The 19,613-nt window shown below is 53.8% G+C and overlaps 2 protein-coding genes across 10 annotated transcripts in view; one reads left to right on the plus strand and one right to left on the minus strand.

Moving 5' to 3' along the window:
- ARHGAP17 (Rho GTPase activating protein 17) overlaps positions 1-2,284 on the plus strand; it is a 41,821-nt gene extending 39,537 nt beyond the window's left edge. For 3 of the 7 annotated variants that reach the window (XM_050317140.1, XM_050317139.1, XM_050317145.1), the window contains one exon: positions 1,323-2,284. Coding sequence is in view for 4 of the 7 variants with exons in the window: in XM_050317139.1 (XP_050173096.1) it covers positions 1,323-1,453 (131 nt within the window). In the remaining 3 variants the exon portion in view is untranslated. Of the gene's footprint in view, positions 1-99 lie in introns of all 7 variants that reach the window. The other 4 variants (XM_050317142.1, XM_050317144.1, XM_050317141.1 and 1 more) reach the window with 2 other exon arrangements.
- On the minus strand, positions 2,274-17,349 carry SLC5A11 (solute carrier family 5 member 11). 3 transcript variants are annotated; one of them, XM_050317150.1, is made up of 16 exons: positions 17,197-17,349; positions 14,546-14,721; positions 13,606-13,677; positions 12,842-12,946; positions 12,562-12,621; positions 11,942-12,046; positions 10,422-10,527; positions 9,439-9,519; positions 8,908-9,113; positions 7,993-8,128; positions 7,556-7,663; positions 7,025-7,175; positions 6,631-6,799; positions 6,329-6,544; positions 5,046-5,208; positions 2,274-3,615 (listed from the first exon to the last, which is right to left on the minus strand). In XM_050317150.1, the coding sequence occupies exons 2-16, from the start codon at positions 14,675-14,677 to the stop codon at positions 3,395-3,397; spliced, it is 2,031 nt and encodes a 676-aa protein (XP_050173107.1). In that variant the 5' UTR covers positions 14,678-14,721; positions 17,197-17,349; the 3' UTR covers positions 2,274-3,394. The 3 variants fall into 3 exon arrangements, with proteins under 3 accessions (XP_050173107.1, XP_050173108.1, XP_050173105.1); XM_050317148.1 differs by having other exon boundaries at positions 3,498-4,939; XM_050317151.1 differs by lacking the exon at positions 5,046-5,208 and having other exon boundaries at positions 3,432-3,615.
- Positions 17,350-19,613: the final 2,264 nt, after the last annotated feature.

Here is a 19,613-nt window from a genome sequence, read left to right on the forward strand (position 1 = left end):
TCCACGTCCTGGACATTAGCAGTGCCTCAAATTCTATTTATGGTGTTGAGGGAATAAGCCCTAGAATATTCTAATCAAGAATTTTATTAAATAATCTAGATGTTTGACCAGCATTCAGTAGGAACTGTATTGGCAAGTTCAATGGTAAGGAAAAGGCACCTGATTGGCCGGCCCTGTTGCTAATTGATAATCATGTGTGTGCTAACCCCACTACTAACCCGTGTCACCAGTAACCTGCTTGCTCGTGCCCTGGGCGGGGATGGCCCGAGCGTGGCTGCTGCTCGCTCTGACTAAACCTACTAAAAGTGCTGGAGACCAGACTGTGCACAGCTCTCGGTGTCTCACTGGCCACCCTCACCCTGTGCTTTCTCGTGTGCACAAACCTAGGAAAGGGGGTGTTTGGTGCAGGGGCTCGTTCTGAACCAGATGTCACTGAACCCTTGGGTGTCACAAACGCTCCTCCCTGTGCCACAGAACCACAGAACGGTTGGGGTTGGAAGAGAAGCTGTGGCTGCCCCGTCCCTGGAAGTGTCCAAGGCCAGGTTGGACGGGACTGGGAGCACCCTGGTCTAGTGGGAGGTGCCCCTGCCCATGGCAGGGGTGGGTCTGGATGGTCTTTAAGATCCTTCCAACCCAAACTCTTCTGGGATTCTATGGTGTAACTGTCTGGTCAGTGTCAGGCCACAGCACGATGGAATTCCAGCTGCTGTATTACAATATCCTGGAATACAGATCCCTGCAGATGGTGTGAGGCTGTGATGGGCTGAGAGGAGCAGGGGAGGCTGTGCTCCTGTGCTTGAAAATAAGGCCTTTATGTGGATTCTTTATTGATTTAAGTGATCTAAATTACTTTCTGTTTGGAACAGCTGCTGGGTTGCAGTAAGGGATGTCATGGCATATTATAAATCAGCTTTCCAAAACACTGACAGTATTTTCAGTTATCTTCTTTGAACTCTTAGGGATTTTTCTGGTCTTATAATTCCAGCTCCTGGGGTAGTCAGTCACCAGAAATGCAGCATTTTGGGGTCCTTCTTTGACATCTTGGCTTGAACAGAATTCTCCTCACCTTAGGAGTGGCAAAGACCATGTTACACACAGGGGAGGGCTACAGCACTAAGCCAGGATCTGTAGGAGAAGCAACTCCAAGCTGTTTAGTGTGGCTCACCTTTAGTGCCCACCTACACACGGGTGCCAGCCCTGTTTGAAGAGCCCTGGTTGATCTTTCCTTTCCCTTCTCTGTCTGAGGGAATGCCCAGGAATACCCGAGTGAATGAGCCGGCCCTGTCCCAGCTGCTAAACTTGCTGTTCCCTTTTTTGTGCAGACTCCAATTCCAGTATTCCAGAACCACTTCCAAACCCTCCTTCAGAGCTTCCTGCGGAGCCGGCGAGCAGGGACCTGCACAACCACCTCCTGCTGGACATTGACAACGACACGGAGAGCACTGCGCTGTGACGGGAGCGCCGCGGCTTCCCGGCCTTCCTCTCCTGGGGGAAAACCCTCAGACCGAACAGGGAAGAGCTTCTTCTGACAGTGTGGCAGAACTGTGCCTGGTGCAGGACTGGTGCACCAGGGAGATGTGATTTACGGACTCGTTTAGGTGGAAAAGACCAACCTTTGGCCAATCTCTGATTCAGCCGCTCAGAAGAAGTTTGATGATCTGTGTCTCGACAAGGGTTTTCAAACTCTTGGATGCAAGGAATGAATTCCTACAGGAACTCTCCTAGGAAGCGTAATCAGTGCTGATACAGGTGGTATTAGCAGAAATTCCAAAAGAATAAGCAAGCAGAACATTAGTTATTTAAAAGTGCATGTATGTATTATGGAAATAATCCTTTTAATGTCACGGTTAGATTTTATTTGTAGTTCTTAGCCCGTACCAGGAGCTGCCTCGCAAGGGACGTTCCCTCTGGGATTTGCTGCACATTCTTCTTAAACCATGAACCAACCCCTGCCCGAGTGCTGGTGGTGACTGCTGGTTATCAGTCACCCTGTCAAACTGTGGATGTATCCAGTGCCTTGAAGGACTGTCGTGCTGTAGGAGGAACTTTCTGTCTCTTTAATAATTTCATTGCTACTTAGGATCAGTAGTTATCCTGATTTCATAGTTATTTGTATTAACCTGGTTTTATTCATGTGCAACTGGCAACTGTTCCACAAGGAAACTGTGGAAGTGGGGTTTGTGCTTTTGTTGCAAACGGTTGAACTTTGGAAGAACTTTGAAGCAGCTGTTTGGATTCAGCAGTTGGGTGAACATGTATAAAATTAAAGATTGTCTTTTGTCAACTTAAGGCTTCTTTTTCCTAGTTTTGTTGCTTCCAGTGGGCCCTGAAGGTCACAGTGATCCCCTGGGCTTTGCTGCTCAGTGTCACTGGCTGCTCAGCTTGGTTTCCTTGAGGACTGCAGTGGAAGCACTCTGGGCATGCATATACCTTTATTCCTTGATGTGCAGGTTGACATCAAATACACTGCAAGCAGCTGCTTGTTAAAGCAGCCCCCGAGGCCCAGAGGAGCCCCCATCCCACAGACTGCAGGCAGGCAGGCAGGGAGCAGCTCTCACTCTTTATTAAGTTTATCTGCAGCTACACAAGGCCCTGGGGGGGAGCAGGGGACTCGTCCCCCTCCCGCCCAGGCTGTCCCCGACGGAGGGGCCGGGACAGGCGCTCGGTGCTCCTGGCCAAGGGTTCTCCCTTGAATTGCTCCCAGAACAGCTGGGGGGCCCAGGCAATGAGGGGCTGCTGCTGGCACCCCTGCCCTGGCAGCACCTGCCAGGTTTGGGCTGGTCCAGGTCCCTCAGTGCCCTGCAGGCAGTGTTGGGGCGGTTTCCATGCCAGGGGCTGGTGTTGGTGTCGCCGTCAGGCACAAGCAGTGGTAACGCAGCAAGAGCTCCCAGGCTGGGCCCCTCAGCGCTCAGTGCACACTGGGAGGAGGCTGAACGGGCACAGCTGAGCCAGGGAGATAGAACAGAGCACAGACAAGGCCCTGGGCCTCTCCTCTGAGCACTTGGAGCTGTGTCACTCGTCCCTCAAGGCTGGAGAGGCTGAACCAGAGGGGGCCCAAGTGGTTGTAGCTGGTTATAGAGGCATAAATAGGAAAAGAATCCAGGCTTCCTGAATTCCAGGCACTGCTCTAAGGCCAAAGAGCAAATTTAAATATTTAAAATAACCAAACCTTCCTCAGCTGTTTGGGGTCTGCCAGTGCTGGTGCCAAGCATTCAGCCCTGGTCAAAGCCAGGCCCCCATTAGAAATAAGGAAGGGATTAGGAAGAAGGATCTGTCTTCTTAAATAAAGAAATAAAATTTAGAAAGCATTAAGAATTACATTAACCCTCTGCTAGTTATTAATATTTACACCAATAAAAATTAGTTGATGTCATCTGGACTTGCATCACCCTGGCTATGCAAAGTATGCCCAGAGGAAGACCCCAGCACACAGACAGATGAGCAGGTTGATATTGAGGATGTGTTTCACCAGCGGTTTCTCCTCCAGGGAAGCCACGGGCAGGGGCTCAGGTTTGGGTGGTGCTGTGCTCTCAGTGCTCTCCTGCCTGCGCTCCATCCCACAGAGCCACAGGAAGGTGCTCATCAGCTTCGAGCTGCCTTTGGCCTCAGTCGCACCTAAAAGAGAGTCAGGAGTGAGGGATGAATCTCATCAACAGAGCAAACCCCAGGACTGTCCCGTGTGCTCCTGTTCAAAGGGTGTTGATGCAGAAATGCACCAGCAGTGTCCAAGTGAACACTCTCGCTACGTTGAGCTGTAGGGAGTCCTTCAGGCATCGTCTCTTGGGGCTGTGGTACCTGTTCCATCCTCCCTGGAGCTCTGAGCTCAGGTTCTGCTGTTCCCAACGGTTTAAACCAACCCTAAAAACTGAGCTCTGGCTGCTCGGTGCCCTGCAGCCCCCCAGGCAAGGCCCTGCTCTAGTGCAGGGAGGGCTCTCCGTGCCACACACATGTAAACTGAATTTTTGCCACCTCTGGTGTGGGTTGGGACGCAGGACTAAGTGCTGGAAAGGCAATGCTCGTGCACAGCAAACTCAAGACTTCCCATCAGTGGGAGAGCTGTGCCCTAACTCATTAACTGACAATAACTTTTTATGGATCAAAGGAACACTCTGCAAAAGCTGCAATGTTACATAAACAGGGCCCAAGCCTGGCAAAAACAGGATATGCAGATCATCACTGGAGAATGCAGTGAGTGGCTGCACAAGGTTGTACCTAATACCGACAAGTACAAGTTTTAAAAAATGCAAATCCTCCTTCACTGATCTGTCAAGAGCTCGGCCCAGGGCTCTGGGTTCTCCCTGCTGCTAGAGCCGATCAGAAAACACCGCTGAAAAACAGAAATGGAATTTCATCAACATAACTGTGGTGTTGTTCCACCCTCCCCTGTTCCAACCAGTTCTCCTGGCAGCAGGTGCCACGGCACCAGTCACTGAGGTGGGATAACAGGCATGGCTCTGTATCCCATCCAGCTCCTTGGCTTCCAGCTTAAGTAATGCCATCAAAAGATGGAAAAGAAACTAAACTCCTGCTTAGGTAAAACGTCAGGTAAAGCCTTTCTCCACCTGGAGGAGACTGAGGTCAGACCTCACCAGGGTCTGCAGCTTCCTCCCAAGGGGCAGCTCCGATCTCTGCTCCCTGTGAGCAGTGACAGCACCCAGGGAACAGCTGGAGCTGTGTCAGGGCAGGCTTAGGTTGGATCTTAGGAGAAGATTCCTCCCCAGAGGGTGGTTGGCACTGAACAGGCTCCCCAGGGCAGTGGGCACAGCCCCAAGGCTGCCAGAGCTCCAGGAGGGTTTGGGCAACGCTCTGAGGGACAGGGGGGAGTGTTGGGGTGTCCTGGGCAGGGCCAGGAGTTGGACTGGATGATGCTGATGGGTCCCTTCCAACTCAGGATATTCTGTCATTTCTAATTCTATGATTCCTTCAGCACGCCCTGAACCTACGGAATTCCAGAGGAAGGAGCTTTAGCGTCTCTTGTCTTCAAAGCCTCTGGGAACGCCACGGGTTGTTGGGTGTGGGGTTACTGAGCACGCTGGAGCACTTACATTTCTTCTCCTCTGCACTACTGTCAGAGGCAATGTTTAGCTCAAGCTGGAGAGCGGGGCGCTCGGCGTCGCTCGCTCCTCTGGCAGCGGCGGGGCCGGGGCTGACTGCCAGGTCTTGCTTGAGCGGAGGGTCCCCTCGCGTGAACCAGGTGAGCCGACTTATCTGATGGCATGAAGAGTGGTGTTAAAGAGACTGCTGTCACGGTGCTCGGGGGAGCCCCAGGGCCGCCTGCAGAGAGAACACGTGGAGGGGCCGGGATCTGCCCCCCTGCTCTGAGGAGCAGCTGAACAGCCGAGCTCAGCTGGAACTGCTGGGGTGGCGGTGACTGGAATGGGACAGCTCCACCTCAGACCGATGAGTCTTCGCTCTGTACTGAGGGGACATCTCTCTGTGGGCCCTTCCCTGGGTGCAGCCTGAGAGTGAGTCAAGAAGGAGCAAAAAGAATGGAAACTGTGGCCAGGGAAGGACGGCTCAAAGAACTGGGGTTGTTGAGAGGAGACGACAGGTAGGGGTAGGATTGTTTTCTTCAAATATCTAAAAGACTCATTAAAGAGGGATGTTCTCAGCAATAGTGTCGATAGAGAGGGATGAGCACAACATGAAGCTGGAAAGATTCACGTTGGAGATGAGGAAAAATTGCTACAGGGAGGGCAGGTGAGCTCTGGACTGATCACACACCTCAGGGGTGTGATTTAAATCCCCCTCTTGGGGGATTTCTGAGTTCACCAGGACTTTTGGGTTAGTGCTGTCTTGAAGCAAGAGGATGTGCTGCTGTAGGATCCCTGAAGCTCCCCTGCCCTTCCTTTCTGCTCTCAGTGTTTCTCTGTAGCCTCAGTACCTCTAATGAAAATAGTCAAACTGGCACAAACCTGGTTCAGAGGAGCTGTGCTCTGTGCCCTGGGTTTCTCTTTTCTGCAAGTAAAAATGGTTCCTCACTAAGTGAGTAAGAGAGTTGGTAAAGATGACCCAGAAGCTGGAATTGCTTGGAAAACAGAGGGGGAAAAGGCTAATTTGTCATGGATTTAACACACATGCTTGAACAGCAGCTCTTGGTAGCATCTGCTGTTGACCAGTTTCCAGGGTGGGATTTATGGGACCCAAATCAGAAACAGCAGCAGAGGTGCTGGAGCAGAGGAGGGGTTGCTGCTACAAGTGTGGTCATAAATAAAGGATGAATGGCAGCTTCCATGTCCAGATTATTTGTCCCCACGTTATTCCCACGGACGGGCCGTGGGGCATCCTGGAAACCACGTAAGCAAAGGAAGCGGGAGGGGGGACGCACCATTTCGGGGCCGGGGGGCTCGGTGGCCACGCTGACGAGCAGCACGGTGAGCGTGGAGACGGCTGCCAGCACCATGGAGAAGTACAGGTAGTGCATGTACTTCACCACGCCGGGCCGGGCGTCGGCCTCGCCGCACTGGGGCTCGGGGTACACGAAGTCCAGCACCAGCCGAACGACGCCCAGCAGCAGCCCCACCACCAGCCCCCAGAACGCGCCCTGCAAAGGAAGGGAATTCCGTGCTGGAGCAAGGAGCGGCATCCAGCCCGGATCCGGGGCTGGCCAGGCTCCAGTGGAGCTGTTACCTTCTCGTTGGCTCTCTTCCAGAAGCAGCCCAGGATGAACACCATGGCCACGGGCGGCTGCAGGTAGGAGCTGATGGACTGGATGTAAATGAAGAGCTGCCCGCCCTGGCCAGCCTGCACCAAGGGGATCCACAGGATGGAGATCACAGTGAGCAGCAGCACAAAGACCCTGGGCAAGACAGGGGTGCCTTTACTGTGGGCATCTTCACTGCGGGATGTTCTTTCGCGCTTGCTCGGCGTGCGAGGCTCTGACTGAGGCGCCTCAGAACCAGAACTCACAACTCCGCTCTCCTCCTCCCCCCAGCCCTGCAGGGTGAAGATGCTCCCCCAGCAGGCTGTGCCGAGGTGTGTCTCAGACAGGCTCTGACAAAATGCACGCCCTAGCTCTCCGTACCTGCCGACGATCATGAGCTCCCACTCGGAGCAACGCGGACGGAAGTGTTTCCAGAGGTCCATGGTGAAAATGGTGCTGGCACTATTAAAGATGGAAGTCAGGGAGGACATGAGGGCTGCTATCATCACTGACATCATCAGGCCCCTGAGTCCTGGAAACAGAAGGAGAAGTAGAGCTGCCCTGAGGGACCCCCAGCAGCTCCACTGCAGGGTGACCTTGAGGTCTTCTATGAGATGGAACAGACTTTTAAAAGTGGGTTTGGCTCCAATTTTAAAATGACAGTCATAGGGAAGTTTTAGCCCTTGATTCTCATTGTTGAACATCTGTGCTTTATCTCTTACCCAAATTTGACTGAATGAGACTCTGGATCCCCCATGTCTCCTGTTTCCTGCTGCTCTGTGCCACTGTCCCACCAAACCCAACACAAATCCCACTGAAATGAGTTTCAGAGTATTTTCCCCTCTGAACTTCTCTCCCAGGCACCTGTGGTTGGAGTGTACAGAACCCACCAGTGCCAGCACCAGCTCTTACCCACAGGCAGAAGCTCTAACACCAGCTTGGGATAAGCGATATCGGAACAGCCAGACGGGTTGCCACAGATTTTTTGGCAATTTTCCGGATCTGCACAAGCCACCAGATCTGAAATAAGCAGTGGGGAGTGAGAGGCAGCATTCTCCAGCCACAATAAACCATGTGTCTAAATGTTACTCTGCTGAATGTTGTAAACTGCTTTTTTAAGGAAAATACTGGAGAGCTTGGGAAGCTTCCAGCAAATGGCAGAGGACCATCTGAACACAGAGATGTCTGGGGCTGCCATAGCAGGATCTGCATTCTCCAGCTTGTAACTGGAAGAAAATTTCTTCATACATTGGGCAACTGATGCACTGGAACCTCTCAGCTTATTCACCTGCTCCAGCTCTGTGGAGGAGGCACAGCCAGAGAGAGGGAACAGATCCCTCAGCACTTACCTGGGAAGAGAACCCTGCTGATCATGCCTGGCATTACCATCATAAAGAGGGGCAAAATCTTCAAGTAGGAGGTCATCAAGGAGCCTCCTTTGGCGTGGGAGAGGTTTTTGGCAGCAAGGGACCTCTGAACAATGACCTAGGAATGAAGAAATGGGTTTGGTTGGCTGCCAGCAGTGAGGAGATGGCTGGGATGGAGCGATCCCGACTTTGATCTCCGCTGAACTATGGAAGTCCCAGACGGGTGATCACAGAGCTTGGCTCTGGCTTTACGGTTGTTTTGGATCCTGAGCACCTTGCAGGAGCACAGACCTGAAAGGCACTGCTTGTGCCATCCCAGCTGAGCCTGGCAGGACACTGTGCTGCAGAACCTCATCCCCAGCTGCCCATACTCAGAATTTTCTATTCTTCCTGCACTGGGGACTTTCCTGACCCTACGGATAAGACTGGCCAAGGCAGCAGCAGGACAGAGCCTGAAACGAGCAGAGTGAGTTAAATAAAAGAGCAAGAAAACACAATAGGAACATCAGAAGGTGACTTAGGGCTTCATCTTCCTGCCTCTGATGGTGTCACTAGGAGAGATGGGAGACAGGTCCCTGGAAAGTCATGAAGGGGAATTCACAGGTGGTTTGCAAGGAGTAAAAGATTCAAGTTAAAAAACAAACCAACCAAAAAAATCTTTATAGGCTGGGACTGACTCACAAACACATTCTTACCCTTTTTATGGTGAGATGACTCCCAACACTCAGTTGTGCATACCAAATTTTGCATTTTTAGGATTGAAACAACCAGATTTTACTAAATTCCCATAAGAAATAGTAAATCAGTCCAGATGGTGCAACCCCAAGGTTTGTAATCAGCCTCAACCAACCAACAGCATTTCCTTGAAACCAACCAAAGAAACAAGCAGTGACCCACCTGGTCTGTGCACCAGTACCACAGGGACGGGATGGTCATTCCCACCAAAACTCCTGGCCAGGGAAGGTCAGAGTTAACAGGGTCTCTGAAGATGTGAAAAGCATCTTCTCTGGGCAAGCCACAACTGCTGTTCTCCTTGCGGATGCTGGGAATGGCGTTGAAGTATTTTGTCTGCAAACCTTCCAGGCCACCAACTTCAATAAAGCCTAAAATGGGTCATGAGAAGCTGTTATTGCATCTCCCCAGGTCAGAACTCTGCTTTCAGTGTCTAACTGGCTATGGGTAATGTTACACAAGTGGTCACCCAGTGCCACCCCCTGCCATGGGCAGGGACACCTTCCACCAGCCCAGGCTTCTCCAAGCCCCATCCAACCTGGCCTTGGACACTCCCAGGGATGGGGCAGCCACAGCTTCTCTGGGTAGCCTGTGCCAGGGCCTGCCCACCCTCATAGGGGAGGAATTCTCCCTCTTATTTAACTTGGTAAAGCTTTTATCCTGTTTTTAGTGCTAAACCCCTAGGGAAGCACTCACTGAAGACCATGAGAGTCAAGGCCCCGATGAGCATGATGAGGGTCTGCAGAGCATCGGTGTAGATCACGGCTGCCAGGCCACCTGGGAGAGCAAGAGGCACCACACTGGGATAAACTGGGTTGGTTCTGTTGGAGCAGCTCACACTTGCAGATGTTCTTGCCCAGCAGCACAAGCTGAGCCCTGAGCCTGGCCAGGGGGTTCTCCCTCTGCTGAGGGGCAGTTTGGCCAAGGACATTTTGGCTGGAATTTCTAGTGGTTTGAATCATCATGAGTCACCACTTGGTCACTAAAAGCTGAAGTCCAGTAGAAATAATTCTACAGGAAATACATGGAAAAACTCCAAAACAAAGCCCAAGCTGCAAAAGGAGGAGAAGAAAGAAAGGGGGGGTGATTTTACATCACTGGGGGTGAGCACTGGGAAAGCAATAACCTTTCTTTGTTTGGGATTTCTGCTTGCTCCGTGCGTGGCTGTTTTCCATTTGGCCACTCTCGAGCCCTGAAAGGGCATCCAAGCCTGGAGTCTTTCGGCATTACACGGCTCATTGTCCTGTAAATCCCTCACACCTTCAGAGAGCCCGAGGGAAACATCCTGCAAACACCTCCAACGGGGGAGAGCTGCTCCTTAAAGCAGGGCTGACCTGACCCCACCCAGGGTGGCCTGTGAGGGAGGGTCACTTACTCTCACCTGGCAATTTTTTCTAAAAAGGGGAGTTTTATGATTGCTTCCCCCCCTCCCAGTATCCATATTCCTGGCAGAACCAGACTGCAGGGGATGCAGGACTTGTACCACAGGGACACAGGGCATGGCATGAATCGCAGAATCCTGCAATGGGTTGGGATGGGAAGGACCTGAAAGCTCATCCAGTTCCATCCCCTGCCACGGGCACCTTCCTCTATCCCAGGCTGCTCCAAGGCCCGTCCAGCCTGGCCCTGGGCACTTGCAGGGGTGTCTCAGTGCCCGGGCAGGCTCTCTGGCCACGTACCCGACACGGTGTAGACGGCGGTGATGGCGAGCAGCCCCGCCACGGCGATGTACAGGTCCCAGTGCAGGGCCTGCTGGATGAACAGGGCCCCGGCGTACATGTCCACCTGCGGGAGAGGGCAGTGCACAGCTGTGGTCACGACATCACCAAGCCCTTCAGAGTGGGGACGTTCAGCTGGCCAAGCCATCTCCTGTGCTGGGACCAGTCTGGCTTGGAGTGCCCGTGACCCCCCAGCTGCCCTCGGCACGGCCCCTGCAGCCCCAGCTCCTGCCATCCTGCCCACCACCAGTTCACTCCTCAGCCAGTTTGTTATTATTACTGGTCACAGGGGTGACAGTGAGGGGAGGATGGGGCTGTCACAAGGAGGGGAGCGTGCACAGCTCCCTGTGACAAAGGCATTTGGGTGGGGTGAGTTTATCTCTTCCCCCGAGCACCAGTGAGCAGGGTGGGGGAGCTGGGCTGGGCTGGGGCACCTGGTGCAAACTCCCCCCACAGCTCAGCTGCCAGGGCCCCAGCACCCATCTGAGAATTCCTCCCTGCTGCCGTGGGGACAGGGAGATCACCAGGAAAAGTGTCCTCGGGGCTGGGCCCAGCCCTGACCAACCAGCTCTGCAGCTACGTGAAAATGCTGTGGCTTAGCAGGGTTTAGGACAGGCAAACTGCCAACCCCAGGAGGACCAACCCCAGGCAGGTGTGAAAGCATCCTGAATACAGGAATTGTGTTATCAGAGATTCCATCAAATAGCCAATTTTATCTAAAGGAGAACCTGAGCCTTCCTCCAGCCGTCCAACCTGGCCTTGGACACTTCCAGGGATGTGTCCTGGAAGCCACAGCTTCTGTGGGCAACCTGTGCCAGGGCCTCACCACCCTCCCAGGGAAGGATTGCTTCCCAGTATTTAATCTAAACCTGCTCTCTTTCAGTTTAAAGCCGTTTCCCTTTGTCAAAGGTTTCAGGGGGGTCAGAGGCAGGGTCACACACCATGTCCCACTTTGGCCCCTCTGTGCAGGAAAAACCCCAGCAGGGATCTATTTTCCCAGGTCCGTGCCCTGTCGGGCTGTTAATGAACAGCCACCAAGGTGTTGTGCAAGAGTTGATTCAGTTATTTATTCAAACAGGTGCAATAAATCACTGAACACTTTTCTCCTAACCCTGGACCAGTTCCTACATCCTTCTCCATCCTCAAAAACAGCACCTGGTGTCTGCACAGGCAATAAATGGGCAAAAGGAGAGAAACTGGATGAGCAAAACCTAACAACAACCTCATCCACACTCCCAGCTCCACCTTTCCCTGAACTGTTTCTCAGGACACAGGCATTCAGGTGCTTAATGGGCAAAAAAAGAAATTCTTTTTTGTGCCGGTTTTCAAAACAACTACAGTCTCTTCCTTGGGCATTTGGACATTTGGGCATTCCCTGTTCACCCAGGGAAGTGCCACTGGTTGCATTTCCCAGCCTCACTGCTCAGCCCGTGCTTCCAAAGTGAATTAAATTCAAACCATTTCCCTTTTTTTCTACTTACCGATATTTTGGTGAAGATGTAGATGAACAAGTAGAGAATGGCCAGGAACACCTGAATCCTTTTGCCTCCGAAACGTTTCCGCAAGTACTCGGGCATGGTGGTGACCTGTGGAGAGACACAGCTCAGGGGAGGGGGACACGGTCATTCCCAGAGCTGCCAAGGGTGGGTGTTTGCACTCGTAGAAGACCAGCAGGGCCCTGAGAGCTTCCCTGGGTTAGTATTTGGCTCTCAGATGCTGACTTAGGCCAGCACAGCAGCTTAGCAAGCACTGGCTTTGTCTGGCACAAGGCTCACTATAAACCATGACACGGGGGTGTCCATCCACCTCCTCAGCAGATTCAGTGACTCTACCCATTGCCAGGGGTTACAGAGCTGTCTGACCCCCCAAACCCACCGTGCTGGCCCCAGGGAGCAGCTCTGCTGCCCGTTAGCCTGGACACTGGAGCAGCACTAGAGCAGCCACAGGAGCAGCACTGGAGCAGCCACTGGAGCAGCACTGGAGCAGCCAGGTGCCCCATGGCTCAGTCCACGAGCCACGGGCACAGCTGGAGAGGTGCAGCCCCTGAGGCACACAGGGGGTGCAGACAAAGTGCAGATGGACACAGCACTCCCCTACCTACCCCCGATGCGATGTAGATGGGCAGGAAGAGCCAGGCAAGCACCAGGACACAGAACATTCCCTGCAAACAAAGGGAAAGGGAGGTCAGAGAAGCAGGTCCAGGCTCTGAGCAGGAGGATCAGCAGGGACACAGGGACTCATCTCCCCCACAGCTGGTGACTTCAGGCTCGGGCAGCAGGATCTGGAGTGTCAGAGGTGCCAGGGCCGTGCCCTGGTGTGGTGACTTGTTGGGGTCCCCGTGTCCAGCACGGGGAGGGCTCTCCAGCCCCCGGCACACTCACATTCCACTCGTAGGCTGTTGCAGCGATTCCTGAGGCAGCTCCCGACCCAGCCAGGCCGATGAAGTGGCCACTTCCAACATTGCTGGCAAACAGGGATGCACCCACCTGGAGAAACACAGAAAATCAGGTCTGGTCCTGGCACAGGGCGTTGTTCTCAGCCTGGTGAGAGCACAGTGATGCTGTTCCTCCACTCATGACCAGGAGGAAATTAAATCCTTGTCACCCTCTGACACCTTCTTCTTCTGCCTACAGGTTCAGTGGCTCTGGCACCTCTGATCACCTTCTTTCACCCTTCACTGCCTATCTGTGGGCATGTTTAGGATCATGCTCCTTCCAAAACAGCGTCTTAATCTCTTGCAGGAGAGCAGAGCAGAAGGTGGAGGGAACAGGTCGAAATGCCAGGTTCTGGTATCAGCACATCGTGAGGGACCAGCCCAAATGAGACACCCCAGCCAGCAGACTGGCTCAGCACAAAGCTCTGTTCATGATGGGGACTCCCCAGTTAATTGTGGAACTCTCCAGAGCAGCCAGGCTTTGTCAGGCATCAGGCTGGCCCTCGCCCTGCATCAGCTCCACCTCCCCAGCCTCAAACGTGGGGGAAAAGGCCAGTGTGTAACTGGGTCTTTGCAAAACATGGGAGTAATTTTTTTAGTTAGTTTATTTGTTTAGTCCTGTTTGGACAAACAAGCCCTGCTTGGGCAGAGGTGCTGGTCAGAGTGGCTGCAGCCCAGGGGCACAGGCAGGGTGACCACACAGATACTCACAGGCCACCAGACCATCTGTCCTCCGGCCAGGAAATAGCCCTTGACGGTGCTGCGCTGCGTCTTCCACATGGACTGGGGGGCAGAAAACAGGGACACGGATTCAGCCATGGTTTTGGTGGCTGCTCAGGGCATCACCCAGAGACTTCCCCAGCAGGAGACTCTGAACTGTCATCAGATGGGAGTGAAGGGTTTCCTGAAGGACAGTTGCTGCTGGGAAATCCTGGGGGAGGAGGGCTGGGACCAACCAGTGCCCTGAGCCACACACAAACTTTTCCATCATCTCAGCATCCTGGTTGAATGTTTTCTGTGATAAGCAAAATAAGTCCCTCCATACCAGAAAGGAAGGCAAATAATTTCAGACAAGAACTGTGGAGGAGGAATGCCTGACATGGAATGTGTGACCCATGGACTCCTCTTCCTCGGACAGATTTGTGAGATACCCTGAGAGTTATGCACCACATGGGAAGGGAGCAGTTATTCATCTCTGCCTCCTGACAGCCAGATTGTGCTCTTACTGTTACAAAAGCCATGCCAAAGGATGTCCTTCTGCCTTAATTATACACAGACAGCGTTTTTAATTTATGGAATCTGCTGTCGGGACCCCTGTGGACAAGCACAGGTGATTTATAGCACAGCAGTTCCTTCCTGGATGAACAAAACATTATTATTAGCAATACTGTGTACTCAGACAGCCTCTTCCTCATGAGGGTTCTCAAAACCTTGGCAAGCACTGGGCTGAGCAGCTCTCCAGTGGAGCAGTCAGGACACTTCCCCAGGCCGAGGTGAGGAGCAGGACCTGTAAACCCCCTCTTTGCACTGCTCGGTTGAATCCGGTGAAGTGAAGCCTGGTTCCAGCCAAAGTAAAATAATTTGAGGCCAAGCCAGCCCTCTGTTTCAGCACAATGAGGCACACAGGAAGGTTTTAACAGTGTTTGCTTACCCACAGCCCGACGGCGAGGACGAAGAGGAAGTACAGCACGAGGACAGCGATGTCGATGGGCTCCAGCGTCTGCTGGGGAAACGCGTCCCACGAGGGGGTCACAGAGGCCGGGGGGACGCTCGTGGGCTCCATGGCTTCCTGGGCAGGCTGAGCTCTCCTGGTCCTGGTGCGTCAATCTGTTCAAGAACGGGTGACATGCTCAGAGGAGGATGTGGCAGCCCAGGGAAGGTGGTGACTGTTCCTTCGGGAATTCGGGGTTCTCGGCTCTGGCTCCAGCTGCTCATGCCAGAGCTGTGGGGAAGGACCTTGTCTCTGCCACTTGACTTCCCCCTTTCTGTGATGCGGAGATGCTGCCAGCAGACAGGACAGCATGACTTGGTGGGATTTCTTATGCAATTTTCTAACTGAGGAGAAATAGGTGCATTAGAGAGAAGGTAGAAATAGCTGAAGTATGAGGAGGAAAGGAGTGGGGTGTGGCAGAGCTGGTGATGAGAACCTGAGGGTCCCACTGCTGCAGTGCTGCAGGACTGGCCTCAGGGAGCAGCTGCTGCCAGAGCTGTGCCTGTGACGAGCCATTGGTGTGAAGCTGTTGGCAACCAGCCCTGGGATGTGAAGGCACATGAACTGCTCCAGCAGCTTCCTCCTCCCTCAGCTCGGCTCAGCCACACCTTGAGAGCAGGACAGGGGGCAAGTGGCAGCCAGGGCCACCTCAGACAGTCCCTGGCTTGGCAGTGGCTGCTGTCAGTCCCCAGAGAACCCTCAGTGCCACACAGAGCAGGTTTGGGATTATTCCTCTTACCCTGCTGAGCCGAGGAGATGGTTCCTCCAAAGAGGAGTAGAACCAGCACTCACCAGCCCTGGCACTGCCTCGCGCCGGCTCAGCCCTGGCCCCAGCCCCGGTGTCACCAGCACGGCTGTGCTGGGGGTCTGCTGGTCCCTGTCCTGCCCGGCTGGCCGTGTCCCTAGGCCTCTCTTGCACGTGTAAGGAGACACTTATAAGCGTCCCCCTGGCAAAAAGCTGACGAAGGTGGGGCAAGGGGTGGCCTGCAGCAGCCCGGGGCGCCCGGCGTGGGTGGTGGGACGAGCGGCCAAACGAGTTCTGCCTCTGAGTGCCGGCGGAGCTCAGCCCTCACCAGGACAGCTGCCTGTCCCACAGCCACGTGTGCCACAACTGCGCTGGCTGCACCCGCTGCTGAGGTGCAGCTGAACCTCCCTCAGCTCCCCTGAGGCCCGAGGGCCTGCCCAGAGCGTGACCAGCTGAGCTCCTGCCACACCGGCTGCCCGGGAGGGTGAACCAGAGGGGGACTGAGCGGCAGGGGCCGTGTGATGGAGGTGTTGGCAGTGCTCAGTCCTGCCAGTCCTGCCCTGCATCCTCTCTACACCCCATCCTGCCACCCGGGCAGTGCCTGGAGCAGCACCGCTGGGCTCACCCATTTACCGAACGTCAGACAATAAATAAGGAGCAGGTACAACCCATCACACACTTCTCGCAGCTGGGGCTCGTATCCTGAGGCATCAGCAGCCTCCAGCACGAGAGCCAGAGCTGGTAGAGCCATGTGCTGGTAGAGAGCCGTGTTCTGGTCAAGAGCCATGGTCTGGTGGAGACCAGCAGTGGCAGCACCAGGCTGGGTCCAGGGACTCACAGCACCTCAGCAGAGCCTTTTCTGTGCCTTATAAACCCCCTGGATCCCACTGAATTCCTTGGGAGCTTCTGCCTGGCAAGGATGCAGAGCACTGATGACCAGGTCAGTGCTATCTTACCTCTTTAAGAGCCAATGTGTCTTGGCTGCTGCCGAGTTTTTACTGGCATGCTTAACATCTAACTAGGAAAAGAAAAACAGGGTTTGGTATGTCAGCCTGGGGAAGTTGCTCACCCCACTCCGACACCTCCGACTTTCCCTCTGATACTGCTGTTTCAGGAGGCCACAGAATGGCAGAGTCATGGAAAGGACCCACAAGGGTCATCCAAGTCCAACCCTGGGTCTCACTGGAGGGGCAGCCAGTGCTACAGCTACACACGCTCGCTCTCACTCGGGTTCAGCCACACGGGTGGGACAGAGCCGTGGCTGCTCCCTCCCAAACCTGTGCTGAGCAGGGCAGAGCTGTGCAGGTGTCTGTCATGCCCGTCAGTAAACACGGAGAGCTGGGATGCGCTCCAGGGGAGATTCCCGGGGCCGAGCACAGGTGCCTGTTAAACTCCTCCTGCGCTCCCGAGCCAGCACAGAGCCTGCTGGTAGGAAAACAGCAGAGGCGGCTGCTCCGATTCCAGGTCCCAACTCTGCCACGGCCCAGTGGAAATTTTGCCCGCTTTGTGAATTCAGCTCACAGCCTGGTCTCCCTCGGTGCCTGGCACAGGCGGCGGCGCTTTCCTCGCCAGAGATTGTGAGGAAGGAACATCCGTGGCATTGAAATGAAGCCGCTGAAGCTGCCCTTTATCGACGGTGCCGGGGGGACGCAGCCCACGTGGCTCTCGAGGAACCCGTCGGCGCCGTATCGCTCTAAATGCCTCCTCAACAGATTTTCTAAAGCATTCCCAGGTCCATCCACCTCCTACAGACACCGCTGCTCACCCAGGCCGAGAGCAGCCCAGCACCAGCCCCGAACCCCACCGGAGCTCCCCGACTCGAGGTAGAAGCCGAAAGGAAACTTACTGTGCTCAGCTGGGTCTTATTCTGCTCCCCGCGCCGGGCACCACCAAGGCTCTGCCAACTGACAGGCAGCTTAAATATTGCCAGAGAATCGGGGTTTGCCAGCGGAGCTGTTAACAGGGTCACAAGGAATGAGAAGGAATATTTATAGTCAAAGTTAAACTAATTGACCGAAGTTACTCTTTTGGTCTCCCGTGGCTCTGGTGAGAAGTGTATTATTTTCACTATCAGGGCTCCCGGGTCAAACTCCACGGAGTGCCATTCTCTTAAGCAATCTGTGCAGCTACAGAAGGGACACAGAACAATAAAAAATCCGTGCTGATGTCCTCTGGAGCTGACAGCCCGTGGCACAGGGAGGAGCTGACAGCTAGTCCTGTCCCTGTGTTTATGCCTGAGCCTTACAAAGGGCAGGATCCATCTGGGCTGGGATTTGTAACGCACTGCTCAGGCTGTAGGTTAATCCCAGAATCGAATCCCCCTCTGGGCCAGGCTGGAGATTTGTCTTCAGCATCATCTGTTTGAAGACCCTGATAAACCATTAGGGCCAAAACACACCAAGAGTGATGCTAAAGAGGGACCTTGCAGCACGGTGAGAGACCATGGCAGGAGGGAGCTCACAAATCCCTGGACTGGGGTGTGTGGAGCCCCAGGCAGCACCACTGAGAAGCTCCGTGCTGGGCAGGTAAGGCATGAGCTGGGAGGGCAGATGGAATATGGGCACTGTCCTCACACAAACCTAATCCATGTCCCAACAGTGGAGTTACCAACAGGAATTTTGCTGTAGGTGACCCCCCTAAGACCATGTTTTGACCTGAGAGTGGCACGGTTAGGTGTGAAGAAATCCTTCCCTGTGAGGGTGGGCAGGCCCTGGCACAGGGTGCCCAGAGAAGCTGTGGCTGCCCCATCCCTGGGAGTGTCCAAGGCCAGATTGGATGGGGCTTGGAGCAACCTGGGCTAGTGGGAAGGTGTTCCTGCCCATGGCAGGATGGTTGAACTGGATGATTTTCAAGGTTCTTTCCCACCCAAACCATTTTGGGATTCAATGCCTCCATGAAAATCCCAGTATCCGTATTTCATCTCATGTTTCCCACCCACAGTTCTGACAAATGTGACAAGGTCTTTGAATCCTTCAATTGGAAATGCTTTCATTTAATCTGCTACAATTTGAAAACCCCAGATTTTCCTAAGTCATGTTAGAACAAGGTGGATCCTCAAGGGCTACAAATGCTGCCTCCCAATCTGTGCCACTTTTTCCTGACCTCCAGTCCTTCCAGCCTGAAGCTGAGATCTCTGTTTGTCTCTTTGGCATTTTTCTTGGCACCTGGAAAATAATTAGAGATTGTGACCACTCAAACCATTATCCAGATACTGAGAGGGAGGGCTCGAATGTGATTCCACTTTGCCATGGAGGTGCCAGTCTGGAATCCCAGCCGTGATCCCGTTTTCACTGTGACTTACTCAAGCTTATCATTTCCTCTTCGAGGTCTTTTTCACCTCTCTTGCAGGAAAGAGTGAAAAGCCTTAAATAATCCAGCATTTGGGATTTTCAGGGTCAGTGTTTCCTGGTCTGTGTGGGAGGATGGAAGTGGCACCCGTGGAGCACTCCCGGCTGCTGCCCAAGTTGTGATTTCCTTTCCAAGGACAGGCTTTCCTGTGAGGATGATCCCGTGATCAGGGCTGACGCAGGAATTCTGTTCAGGCTGGGCTGAGGCTCCAAGGAGAGTGCCTGGCCAGTGCCAGTGCCGGGGAGGAATTACCTCATGTCTGAGTTACCCAAACCAGCAAAATGGGAGCGTGCAGGGAATGATGAGGCTGTTGTGGGACACAGCGCAGTGCAGGCTCTGGGACATCACTCCTGGGGTGGTTTATGGGCTCAGCCCGGGCAGTGGGAGGTGTGACAGCCACACTGGGCAGCTCAGGGTCCTGGGGCTGCAGCAGAGCCAGGTGGGATCAGCCAGGAGGGCAGAGGAAACATCAGGAGGGATTTGAGCACTTCAAACAGAATCAAGGGATGGTTCAGGCTGGAAGGGACCACAGGAGGTCACCTAATCCAACCTCCCTGCTCCCCTGGAGCACGTCAGTCAGGATTGTGTGCAGATGGGAAGGAGATGCATGTGCTCAGCAAGGGCTGTTTGGGATAACTCTGCACAGGGCCATGTTCCAGCCCCTGGGGAGCACCCAGGGATCGAGCAGGCTGCTGTAAACCAGCTAATCTACAACCAGAACATCTGATATGGAGCTGGTCCCTATCTATCTGCTGTTAGTGTCAAGGGAGATAAATGGCCCCTGGGACATAAACTCAACCTCAGCCAAGAATGCCTTTTCAGGGGGAAACAATTCACTGGCTCTTACGCTCACTAAATGTTTTCTTCTGAAGGCTGGAGGAAAAAATCCATACTATTTTAAGAATTTGCTGCTCT

This window comes from Myiozetetes cayanensis, unplaced genomic scaffold (assembly GCF_022539395.1).
Source record: "Myiozetetes cayanensis isolate MyiCay16 unplaced genomic scaffold, myiCay2020 scf20-37, whole genome shotgun sequence".
Taxonomy (NCBI): domain Eukaryota; kingdom Metazoa; phylum Chordata; class Aves; order Passeriformes; family Tyrannidae; genus Myiozetetes; species Myiozetetes cayanensis.